A 12,843-nucleotide genomic window follows, 5' to 3' on the forward strand; every position below is an offset into this window, starting at 1 on the left:
GAAAACAAATGTCAGAACTATCAAGTTATTAGCATGGGTTTAAGATCTCAAAAATTTCTTTTGTAGATCCTAAAACTTATGAGATGTAGTGAGAAAGGAATTTAAAAAATAGAACCAAGGTAGAGTTAAAGAGGACAACTTCTCTTTAGCAGTAGGAAAGCAGAAACAAGAGTAAGAAGATAATCGGTAGACACAGACTATTGTTTGTGCCATAGCTTATCCCCTGTTGCCACCAGTTGGTTTAAACTTCTTATTTAATAATTAACTTCTTGGATTAAAACAACAGTACTCATTTGTATAAACCAATACTCAACTTATCATAAGAATACATTAGTTCCTAGCATCTGAAAACCATTTAAAGCATTGATTCAATATCTCCTTATTAAATTTCAGTCTAAGACAAGACCTAGGATTTCTCATATAGAGTGGAAGAGAACCTGCCTAATGCCAAGTAGCTTATAGTCTCTTGGAACAGAGGCAGATAATCAGAAAATTACTATATACTGTGATATATCCTCTAATTGTAATAGGAACTAGATTTTTGTTAAGTACTTCTCATGCATCAACACTGAGATAAATGCTTTGAGTATATTATCTCACTTCTTTCTCACAACATTATATGCGGAAATATTTTAAATCCTTATTTTGCATATAAGGAAACTAAGACTCAAAAATAAGAGCAAGTATGTGGCTGAGCAAGACTTCCAATTGGAGCCAGAGGTAGGGAGTAGAATTTGTTTAATCGAAGCTGTCTTTGTGACTAAGTGTCAGATTCATGGTTGCCTAACAAACTATCCAATAGACAGTTTACTAAATTAGGAATCCATTTTCCCTTCTTTCTTGAATTTTTTCATCTTTTGTTTCTGCATCATTGCACTTAGCTATTAGAAGGTTTCCTCCTACACTCTCTCTCTAACAGGGAGATTGATTGTGTTAGAATCTCTCTAACACATTGATTCCTTGCAGCCAATAGAGCATATATTTAGAAAGTTTTCCGGAAAGGTGCGTGAAATAAAATTTTGTTTTATCAAAGCAAATTTCATTGCTTTTTCTTCAGTTGTTTCTTCCTCTATCTTCATTCACAAAAAGCAAACTGTTTAGGAATGGTTATTAGCCTCCACTTAGAGGGGTACAAGCTTGCATGCCAAGCTGGGAACGAAGACACATGGAGGAATTACACAAATGTTCTTCCTTTTCGGAGGCTTGCTGGAGATCACTGTGCTTTTCCCTAGGAAGGCTGGAGAGCTTTTATATCCTTGCAACTGCATGGAAGTGTTTGACCTAAAACTTCACACTTCATCATCCCCACCTTCCTTATTCACATTTAGTATAATTACTGAATCTCTTCTAACTGACCACACAAAAGAGGGAATCCTCAAGTGGCTATAGAGTTTTTTCATGTCTGAGCTGAAAAGAAATGCAAGGAGAATTCCAGCTGTCTTCTTTTCCTTCCCAGTGGCTTCTGCAACTGAGAATGTGCTAATTTTCAGTCCCCTGTAACTTTCTGCTTTGCTTACTCATTGAAGAAGGTCAATTTCACTCTTCTCCACGGTATATAGCACCAGTTGTCCTAGGAATGTGTAAAATTCTTAGCACATTTTAAATTAAGATTTCCTGCCACTGTGGAACTCTTGCAACCTGTGACTTGAGCATCTTAAGAACAGAGAAAAAGGAGACCCTAGAGTATGGACTTCAATAGATCCCACATCTGTACTCTGGGCTACAGGGAGATGATCTTAGGGGATGCATGTACCCACTGCAATTTGGACAAAAGGTGTTTAGTTAATCAAAAACTAATTTAAATTGAGATACATATATGCAACTAAGTTAAAAGTGTACATATATATATATATATGCTAATACATTTCATTGAAAATACATTCATTTGCCCACATTTTTAAAATGGAGGCTCAAAGCTTACAATTCTAAATTAGAGATTCTTTCACAAAACTTTCCCATAATCAAATGCATCAAATATTTAGTTTCTGTTTTTGTTTTTTTAAAAACTAGAGCAAGTAAGGCATATAAAAAGCAATGTACGTTAAAAGTCCTCTAAAGTTTTATTATTTTCCTCAGTCTTTTAGGATTGTTGCAACAACTTATAGTTCAAAAGAATTTTTAGTGATTTGCTTTCATAGAGCAAATCTAAACATCTAAATTAGTTTTTACCAAAAACAAAACAAAATTCCTCTTTCCTGACTAATATTTAACTTATTTACATAACGTTATAAATCTTATCATTGCCATAAGAGAACTGGCATCAATGAGTTTGAGACCAAACACAATTGGTCTTTGGTAAGTGACTCAGTTGGCAGATGGGAGAGCACAACTGTGTTTAATACTGTTAGTGTACTCTGGGTATTAATATACTTTAAAGAGGAAATGAAAAGTACTGCTTCATGTAAGTTGGTTAAAGGAGAATTCATTAAAGAGCATTTCTACTATAGTTGTAATTCTGTAAAGTTGATATACATTAAATTTTTAAATAAATAAATATTTTTCAAATTCTATCCTCTGTATTGAGGAAATAAGAATTGCTGCATGAAACAGGGCACCCAAAGTTGACGCTCTGGGACAACTCAGAGGGATGGTGTGGGGAGCGAGGTGGGAGGAGGGTTCAGGATGGTGGGACACATGCATACCCTTGGCTGATTCATATTGATGTATGGCAAAAAACACTACAGTATTGTAAAGTAATTAGCCTCCCATTAAAATAAATAAATTACTTTTTTTAAAAAAAGAATTGCTGTGATTTTTCAGTACTTTCCTCATTCTTATTCGTACAGATAGAATAAGACCCTTTATTAGTGAATACCTAGGTGAACCAAGGGAGAAGGCAATGGCACCCCAACCCAGTACTCTTGCCTGGAAAATCCCGTGGACGGAGGAGCCTGGTAGGCTGCAGTCCATGGGGTCGCTAAGAGTCAGACACAACTGAGCGACTTCACTTTCACTTTTCACTTTCATGCATTGGAGAAGGAAATGGCAACCCACTCCAGTGTTCTTGCCTGGAGAATCCCATGGACGGAGAAGCCTGGTAGGCTGCAGTCCATGGGGTCGCACAGAGTCAGACACGACTGAAGCGACTTAGCAGCAGCAGCAGGTGAACCAGAATGTTTCTTTCTGCAACATCAAAGTATATCATGTGATTACTAGACACCTCCAAGTTTTCCAAGTATCAAAGTGCACAAGATAAATGGAAAGTTTCTTCATATTCAGATTTAGGGACTGGTCTCAGACACTTTGATTCAGGTTGGAGCCTGCCAGGAATATTTGTTTTCAACTAGTGCTCCAGTGATTATGATTCAGTTGGGCACTTTAAGAAACACCCTTGAGATTCAACCAAATTCTACAAGAGCTAAGTTTAAAGGTTATTTTTCTGAATTCAATTGCAGAATACTATAGTCTTTTGTTTTCTTCCTTCCTGCCTTTCTTCCATTTTCTTTGAACTTCAGTAAAGCATATGGAGTGCCCAGTGTATGCCAGCATTCTACAAGTCTTTGAGGATTCACAAATACAACACAACTTCTGTCCTCAAGGAGTTCATAGTCTGGCCGATAAAACATGTAAATCAGGAATTATACTGAACTTCAAGTTTTACCAAGGGATACTTTCTGAGGCAGTTGTGAATACCCAAAATCTAGAGCACTGGTAATCTCCTGCTGCGGCTGCTGTCACTTCAGCCGTGTCCGACTCTGGGCGACCCCATAGACGGCAGCCCGCCAGGCTCCCCCGTCCCTGGGATTCTCCAGGCAAGAACACTAGAGTAGATTGCCATTTCCTTCTCCAATGCATGCAAGTGAAAAGTGAAAGTGAAGTCGCTCAGTCGTGTCGAACCCTCAGTGACCCCATGTACTGCAGCCTTCCAGGCTCCTCCATCCATGGGATTTTCCAGGCAAGAGTACTGGAGTGGGTTGCCATTGCCTTCTCTGTGTAATCTCCTAGGGTTTTTAATTTTCCTATCGCTAACATAACCAGCATTAAAAGTTAGCTTTCTTTTATGTACTACTTCTTTTATCCCACACACAAAACTGTTTTGAACACTTAGTCCATGGTGTCGCGAGGAGTCAGACACGACTGAGCGACTTCACTCTCACTTTTCACTTGCATGCATTGGAGAAGGAAATGGCAACCCACTCCAGTGTTCTTGCCTGGAGAATCCCAGGGACGGGGGAGCCTGGTGGGCTGCCGTCTATGGGGTCGCACAGAGTCAGACACGACTGAAGCGACTTAGCAGCAGCAGCGGCAGCAATGACTGGGATTGCCTTAAGAGAGCAGAGGAAACTTGTTGAGATTCAGGGTTGGACCCTCCAGCTAGATTCCCTCACTAGCTCGTAAGTATCAGCCTTCTACCTCCAAATCCTGATCTATGGGTGTGACATATTTAAGTGACTGAAGTCCTGGATTTACCTATTTGCTTATTATTACTTGAAAATGTTAAAAGCTATAGAAGTTAAGGGTCTAGTAATCTGTTTGTTACTATCTAACATAATTTGACTATGAATAATAGTATCATAAAACAATAATAGTATTGTTAAATAACTTCTGATGATACTCATTGAAAAATGTTTAAACTATGTTGAAAATATTCCATTAACTAGTATGTAACCATTTTCAAAAGCAAGTTGTGATTGGGAAGCATTTACTGGTTAAACCTATTAACCAGATTCATTTAATTGAAAAAAATCTCATCTACACAGATTTGAATATCATATTTTTACTGTATTAAGAATTACTGTAATGAGCCTTGGAGAGGAACATAGCAGAAAAATACTGAGTGAGTAACTGAAGAAAGTGTATAAAAATATGAAAGAACCATCTTTTAAAGAATATTTTATTATTGTTTAGAACATAATATTAAACTTGAAAAGATCTTCTCTGTGAATTAACAACTGCATCTCTGTCTTCTTTGGCAGGGTTTTGGAAATCCCTCTGGTGAATATTGGTTGGGGAACGAGTTTATTTTTGCCATAACCAGTCAGAGGCAGTACACTCTAAGAATTGAGTTATTGGACTGGGAAGGAAACCGAGCCTATTCACAGTACGACAGATTCCACATAGGAAATGAAAAGCAGAACTACAGGTAAATCCTTCTTGGGTGTGGTGTTCAACTGCCTCGTGCCTAGTCATTTAAGAGTTTTAATGCAAAAGTGTGGAAAATAAAGAAATGATCCTTCCAAATGAAAATCAGTCTGTTTTGGCCTATGACAGAGAGATACCAAAAGCCCTGTAAAGTCGTGTTCAAAACTTTAAATTTCAGTTTTCACAGACTGATTATTTTGATATTGGCTCAAATTCTAAAGATAGGGAATTAATTCTAGTGTGATATTATTGTTTTTATTTTCATTATTGCTATCATTGTTATGAAGGTGCAGTGAATTCATACATATAAAACCGATGACAGAGAATTGACTCACACTCAGGGGCTTGAAAAAAATACTATTTTCTATCAGATTTTTTACTTGCACTTTCCTCATTTACCTTTCTTAAATTATTTTTTATATTATCTTGAAGGTGACAAAAGAGGGATAAAATTTTATGTTTGAGTGATTTACATGAAAAATAAGGTGAGGCATAATTTAGAATTTTTTGGTCAAAATGTGAAAGACAGAAGTAACTCCAAATAATAACATCAATATACACAACATGTTGTGTTTTTTATATCATTGCAGATATAAAGATAGACAGACTATATCCTTAATTGTTAATATCTCAGGTATTCTTTTTTTTTCAATGAGCAGCTTGTACACTAGAAAAAAATCGCTAAGCAAGTAACACAGGGCAGTAAATTTATTTCACAAACACTGCATTGCTTCTATCTTCTAGGAACGCTACTAGGCACTGGCAAATTTGCGGAGAGTGATGAAATCACTAGTCTCCCAGACCTCACAGTTTATCTTTGTTACAAATTAGGTCACTAAATAACTGGTTGGCCTTCCTTGAGAACGGGAAGTAAATTTCAGTTGCTTTCATATCACTACCCATAAAGGCAATACTTGGCACATAGCAGGTCCTTAATGATTACGTGTGACTCAGTTCTGTAAATTAGATAAACAGTAAATTAGAGTTGCAGTGATTTTAAACTCTTGATATTGTGGCTACTCTACCCTGGTCTTGGAAACACAAGTGTATACATTAAAGGGTTGGCACACTGCTTCAAGCAAAATGCAGTGACAGCTACCAAGACCTGATGCTTGTATTCCAACCTGTGTGGCCACCTCCTCATAGTTCAACTGTTTCTGCTGCTTGTTTATATTTCCGAGACATACCATCCTTCAAGAGTTTAAATCTATAGCTTTTATGAATGCATCTCATTTTATTTTAATGGATTATGCATGGGATTGAATCCTTGGAGACATAATAATCATTTTCTTAACAAACAGTGATGATATCACTACAACAGAAGATGTGAAATCGATCCAAGGAGTTGATAGTCTCATGGTGGGGACTGAGGGTGTGCATATGGCAACTCAAGAAACAAAAGAAAAGACATTTATAAAATCCAATGGAGTGTGAGAAGAAATGTTTCCAAGGAGGTCAATATTTTGAGAGTTTTATAACAAGAAAAACCACTGTAAAACATCAGGGATACTCTTGTGTAAATGTTTTGAGTTGAAACTTGAAACTATATGAAACTTGGCTAATGTCAGACAGACTGACAATAGGACTAGCAAATAATTAGTCTAGTCTTTTTCTAGGCTCCTGAAGAATTTGCTTTGGTTCTTTTCCAAAACATCTCTCAGTTTGTGTGTGTGTGTGTATGTATGTGAGCATGCTTATGAGGGTGGGGTGGTATTAAGGGTACAGGTTTAGGAGTGTTGGAGGCCTCTGAAGTAGGCTTCAGGATGCATAGTATGATTGTCATTCTGGCATCTGCTTGAGGAAGGCAATCTTGTCTCCTCTTCCAGGCCCTCTGCCCTCACTGAGCATTTCCAGGTCCTTGAGCATCTTTGTAATTTTGACCCAAATGATGCAGATCTGTGATCAGAAAGCTAAAGTAAGCTGTGCACTCTGAGATCATTTTGTCCCTTGAGAGAATTGTGAACCTTGAGAATCAGAATTACAAATCCAGAAGGAACTTCATCATTTAATTCCAAACCTTTGGTTTTAAAGAAAACAAAGCTGAGGTTCAGAAATCTACAGAATTTTTGCCCAAGGAAGGAGAAAGACTTAAACATGGGATGTTTGAATCCTGCTGGTTCTGTGTAATTTTCACTCTGTAATGCTACTAGAATAAAGCTGGTGGCTCTGGCCCTCTTTCCTGCCAAGACTGAGCAGAAAACAGATCTGTAATCATCACCTTCTTATGCAGTTAAATATTAAGATTCACATTGGCATCAATTGAGAAATTAATGCTCATTAAAACATAATGCCTGTTCTGGTGAAAGCTTAGTTGAAATAAGCGCAATATAAACTGGCGTTATTATTCACTCTTTTAAAGAAAATCAAACAGAAGCTTGAAAAGAGAACCTCTCCACCTGTCTCCTCACTCATGCCCTGCACTGATTCTCCAAGTCCAGTAACACCACGGGTGGCCTCAAGTTGGGACTCCAGATGTCCAGCTTTGCTTCTGTGCTTGTTTCTCTTCTCTCTCAATTAGAATGCCTCGCTGTGATAAATTCTTAAAGGAATTAATGCACTTATATATAAGTATTTTATAATTTATTAAATTATTTTCAGTACTATAATCATTTAATCCTTACAATGAATTTTGAGCCAGGTAGTATTAGATACATATAAAGATGAAGAAACTTGGATGAGGCTTTGGAAAATTGACCTGCTCAAATTCAACTAAATTTCAACTAAAATCAAAACTATGAAATTCATGATAGGTTTTTGTTTTCTATTTTTACATTTTCTATATTTATTCCTCTTTGAAATTAAATTCAGAAATTTTTGAGTTTTCTTTTTTAAAGTATTTTATCTTAATAGTAATTGTTATTTGGAAAATTCTTATAATAGTTGTGGTCATACTGTATAAACCAAAAAAAAAAAAAAATGGTTTAAATGTCTTTCTCATACTCTAGACATTTACTCTAGATTAAAAGTAAATGTGAATAGATTGATGAGCTTACAAATGTACATGTAATACACGTATTTTTCTTTTATCCTCCAAGGAAAATTCAATCTCAGATAGAAAATAAAATCTATAGAACCCAGGAGAATATAAATAAGAAAAAACAATAATGTGAGAGTGTTGTGATAGATACATCATGTGAAATAACACACAATCAACATGAAATTATTAAATACTTCCTCTGGAGAGGTAGTATTATGTAGATCTTGTCATGCAACACCCAGACTATTATAAAGCCTTCCTGCCTCCAGTCTTGATTCTCTCAAATATACTTTCCAAGCTATTATTAAGATTTTTTCTGAAAGATAATCTGACTTGGTCTCTGCCATCCTTCACATATTTCAACAATGTTCAGATATCTACAGGTAAAGTTTGCCACCTAAAACTCATCATGACTTGATCCTAGCTACTTATTCAGCTATTACTGCCATGCTGCCCTGCACAGATAACCCCTCATTGTGAATATGGTCCAGAAACTACTTGCAATTTCTCTTAACCATCCATGCCTCTTCTTAAGTTTTCTTTTTAAAAATATTTTATCTTAATAAAAATTTAATTTTGAAAGTTCTTGTAATAGTTGTGGCCACACTGTATAAACCAAAAAAGGATTTTAAATAGATCGTCCTCATGCTCTAGATACATACTGATTAAAAGGAATTCTATATCCTTACCCTATACACATGAATCCAACTTTGGATGCATCTTCTAAACCTTTAAGACTTTCCTTTATTCCAGGAGGTCTTCTGTGACACCTGTTAGAGTGTAATCTGTGATGTGCTCACCTATGGCTCCCCTTGGAAGCACTCCTTCTCCCACCTGCTGGGAATATTGCACCCTAACAGCTTGTAGCCAGGGTCCCCTGAGTATGCCTGTGTGTGGCTGAAGAAAGTCATATCATTCAAGGTCACTGCTCCTTTCTACAGACAGATTGCATCCAGGGAGTCAGTACAGGAATATATTAAAGACTACTTGCCCTAATTCGGGACAGTTCTGAGGGACTATCCAGGGCTTTCACTTGAAATTAGCTGATATGGTCACTGTGACTGCATGGGAGCCCAGATTCTCCTTCTGCTTAGTACAGCTTTCTTCAGTCTGCCACAGGAATCAGTCCTAAAATCATTCCTATGACTCTCCCTACACTGATTTCCCAGAGAAGTGCAATGTCACCCTCATTCTCAGGTCAGTTTGGATGCTTTGTGGTCCCAAACAAAGATACATAACAATCTGTAAATATCCACAAATCTGACTGCCAACCTGCCAGTGCAGGAGATGTGGGTTTGATCCTTGGGTTTGGAAGATCCCTGGAGAATGAAATGGCTACCCACTCTAGTATTCTTGCCTGAAAAATTCCATGAACAAAGGAGCCTAGAGGGCTCCGGTTCATGGCATCGCAAAAGAGTTGGACACAAATTAGCGACTAAATAACAAACAATCCACATTTTTTAAAAAATGGTTTTTACAGTCTAGAAACTTAGAAATTAGTGGGAAAAATCATACACATGACTTAGAAATTAGTGGGAAAGATCATACAAATTGTGAGATAACCACATAACAATGTTTATGATCTTTCCCACTAATTTCTAAGTTTCTAGCCTATAGAAACCATTTTTTTCAATATTGAAGATGTATACCTAAGCCAGCCATATTATTACTAACAATTAATAGTTGTTATTTGCTGAATATACACTATACACCAGGCACCTTGTTTTACATAAGAAAATTGAAGTACGATACTTCACACAAGGTCACAGGTACTAATAATGTCACAATTTGAGCTTTGATCTTATAACTACCCACCATATGGCCATGCCTTTATAAAGGGAAATGCATCAGTTAGTTTCTGGAATTAAATACACTCAAATAACATATTCTACGAGATAAAATATGTTTCTTCTAACCCCATTTCTGTCTTCAATAATCTTAATGTTGTGGACACATTATCTCATTGCTCAATTTTCCATCCTATAAATTATTTATAAAGCTCCTTGCAGCTCAGAATTTATTCACTCGAATAAAATCACCTTTATGTATACATTTATTTTTTACTTTTCTCACCTTTAATTCTTTGATAAATGATTACATTTTGATCTCACTAAAAAAAAAATACTGAAGTAAGATTTTTTATCAGCTTAGGGCTTACAGTAACCTTTTTCTTCTCATTAAAACTTTGCTGGGTTTTGCTGGTATGAATAGTCAATGGAGGAATACATGCTGAGGCTGAAGCTCCAGTACTTTGGCCACCTGATGCAAAGAGCTGACTCACTGGAAAAGACCCTGATACTGGGAAAGATTGAAGGCTAGGAGGAGAAATGACAGAGGACAAGATGGTTGGATGGCATCACCGACTCAACAGACATGAGTTTGAGCAAGCTCTGGGAGGTAGTGAAGGACAAGGAAACCTGGCGTGCTGCAGTCCATGGGGTCACAAACAGTCAGACATGCCTGAGCGACTGAACAACAACAAATATTTGGAGTTAAAAAAAAAATACATAGCCACCACCACATCGGATGCTGAAAAGAAATAAAAGTTTAATTGTGGGTTTAGGGATATACTATGATCTACCAGAAAGAACTCTGGAGTTGTGTCTGACTCTTTGTGACCCCATGGACTATAAAGTCCATGGAATTTTCCAGGCCAGAATACTGGAGTGGGTAGACTTTCCCTTCTCCAAGGGATCTTCCCAACCCAGGGATCAAACCCAGGTCTCCTGTATTGAAGGCATATTCTTTAACAATGAGCCACAAGGGAAGCCTGGTGAAACTTAAATGGTGAAATCTGGCTTCATATCCATAAAGCCAACTTGGTTCCATCAGTTAGTGTTCAGTCAGGGAAACAAAAGCTTGATGAGTATTATGGAAATAGGGATTTATTTATACATATTATACCTTACACAAATATAAAATGAGTTTGGGAAGTGAAGTTCTGGAAGATGAAGGTGAATAATCAGAGGAAGGGTCAGTAACACATATACTTGAACCCCAGTGTGGTGGTGGAGAAGCTGGAGCCGGCAGGGAAATTTGAGAAATCAGGTACATCCAAAGTGGACCACAGCAGAAGAGATCTCAGAAAGCTGTAATGATGTCACCTGGGGCTGTGAGTCAAGCATCCAGTGGTGAGTCTGGACACATTCCTAGCATGGGGGGAGGCCAGCTGGATTCAGAATAGAAAGAGGACAAGCTGAGAGCTGCTGGACACCTCTGACCCTGAGCATTACCATGTCTAATGCTAATCTGAGAGCTGGGCCATGCTTTACTTCCTGCTAATCTGAGAGCTACACCACACTTTACTTCCACCAAGTCTCATGCAAAGTCCTCTCTGGGCCAACTCTAACCTGAAACAGTACAAAGAAGAAGATTCTAAGAAATGTAGTTCTCAGATTAACCAAGTTGACATAGCATAATCTAGCTAAAACTTGGGAAAATCACATAATACATTTATACCTCAGTTTTTTCATCTTTAGTTGGGAATAATGTCCTTTCTTCTGTAGTTCTCACCATTTTGTTATATGAATCCAATTAGAAAGAGTTTGTAAACATATTTTTGTATTGGGCAAGCTTAAGTGCGATACAACTATTAAAGATATGTTTTATTGTTTAATTCAATTTTTATCATACTCAAGATGTTTATTATTTATTCAGTAAAAAATTTAGTATATTCCTCTATTAAAATTCAACTCTCCACCACCCCTGTCCCCAAAATGTCTTTTACTGATTGGTAGTTATCTGTTTACTTCTTTGGATGCAGGACCTAGTTCAGATTCCCTCAAAGCATCTGAGGCCTCTTTAGTCATCTTTTACTGAGAGCAGTCTATCACACACTCATCATTAGTATTAAAAAAAAAAAATCCTGGTCAGTTTTCCTCAGAAATGTCTCTTTATTAATTTATCTGATTATTTCTTTCTGATGAGATTCAAATTGCATCTTTTAGACAAGAATGCTAGATAAATGATACTATGTACTTCCCATTTTATCATATTAAAAGACACAAAAGGTCATTTTGCCCGATTACTGGTTGGGCTGAGTTTAATAACTTTAAGTTTTGTGAGATTTCTTGGTAACAGAATATGTAGTTATAAAGAAAATTCTTACAGGATATGTCACATAAAGCTGATTTGTGTTGGTTGAAGTGGTCATGGGGACTTTATTACTACAATATCCCTTTGGTCTTCCCCTTCTAGTGCCTCAGACATTTGTACTACACCTTACTATTTTAGTATACCTGGAAAAATAATGATTTACCAACTGGAGATAAATTTTGTGGATGATTTTATCAAGTAACTTTGCAAGTTAATTTTTTCCATTCTTGGTTGTAGTTTGCTCTCTGAAGTTTATTCCTTTGATCTTTCTATATTAACTCAATTAATAAATTCTCGATCACAGATAGTATAATGACAGGCTTAAAGATAGCTCTTCTTTAAGCCAATAGAAAGTTTGTATTCATGAAATCTGAATGATAATGTTTAGCTATTTAATTTACATTTTAGATTATAATTGTAATCTTGCCATTATATTTATAAATATACTTTATATTTATAGTTTGGGAATATTCTTCTCATTTTGTCATTCCCCTATTATTTGTTGGGGATGAATGATGCTTTCAGGGTAGAACTGTCTAAGGCTATAGTAAAGCCTTGCTCTGAAAGAGATTCCACATGGAAGAGATGAATAAGATGTTTAAACAAAATTACCCAAAAAAAGCAACTTAAAAATAATTTGGCCATTAAGCATCTTTTGGCACAAAGTTTATTTTGGTAAATATCTTTAT

General features: G+C 36.6%; 1 protein-coding gene across 2 annotated transcripts in view; it reads left to right on the forward strand.

Annotated features, from left to right (window-relative positions):
• ANGPT1 (angiopoietin 1) overlaps positions 1 to 12,843 on the forward strand; it is a 301,836-nt gene that overhangs the window by 251,966 nt on the left and 37,027 nt on the right. The window contains exons 7-8 of one of the 2 annotated variants that reach the window (XM_055546445.1): positions 4,917 to 5,083; positions 7,442 to 8,044. In XM_055546445.1, coding sequence (XP_055402420.1) covers positions 4,917 to 5,083; positions 7,442 to 7,523 — 249 coding nt within the window. In that variant the 3' untranslated portion in view covers positions 7,524 to 8,044. Of the gene's footprint in view, positions 1 to 4,916; positions 5,084 to 7,441; positions 8,045 to 12,843 lie in introns of those variants that run through there. The other variant, XM_055546444.1, reaches the window with a different exon arrangement.

The sequence above is a fragment of the Bubalus kerabau genome, chromosome 14, assembly GCF_029407905.1.
Source record: "Bubalus kerabau isolate K-KA32 ecotype Philippines breed swamp buffalo chromosome 14, PCC_UOA_SB_1v2, whole genome shotgun sequence".
Classification (NCBI taxonomy): Eukaryota; Metazoa; Chordata; class Mammalia; order Artiodactyla; family Bovidae; genus Bubalus; species Bubalus kerabau.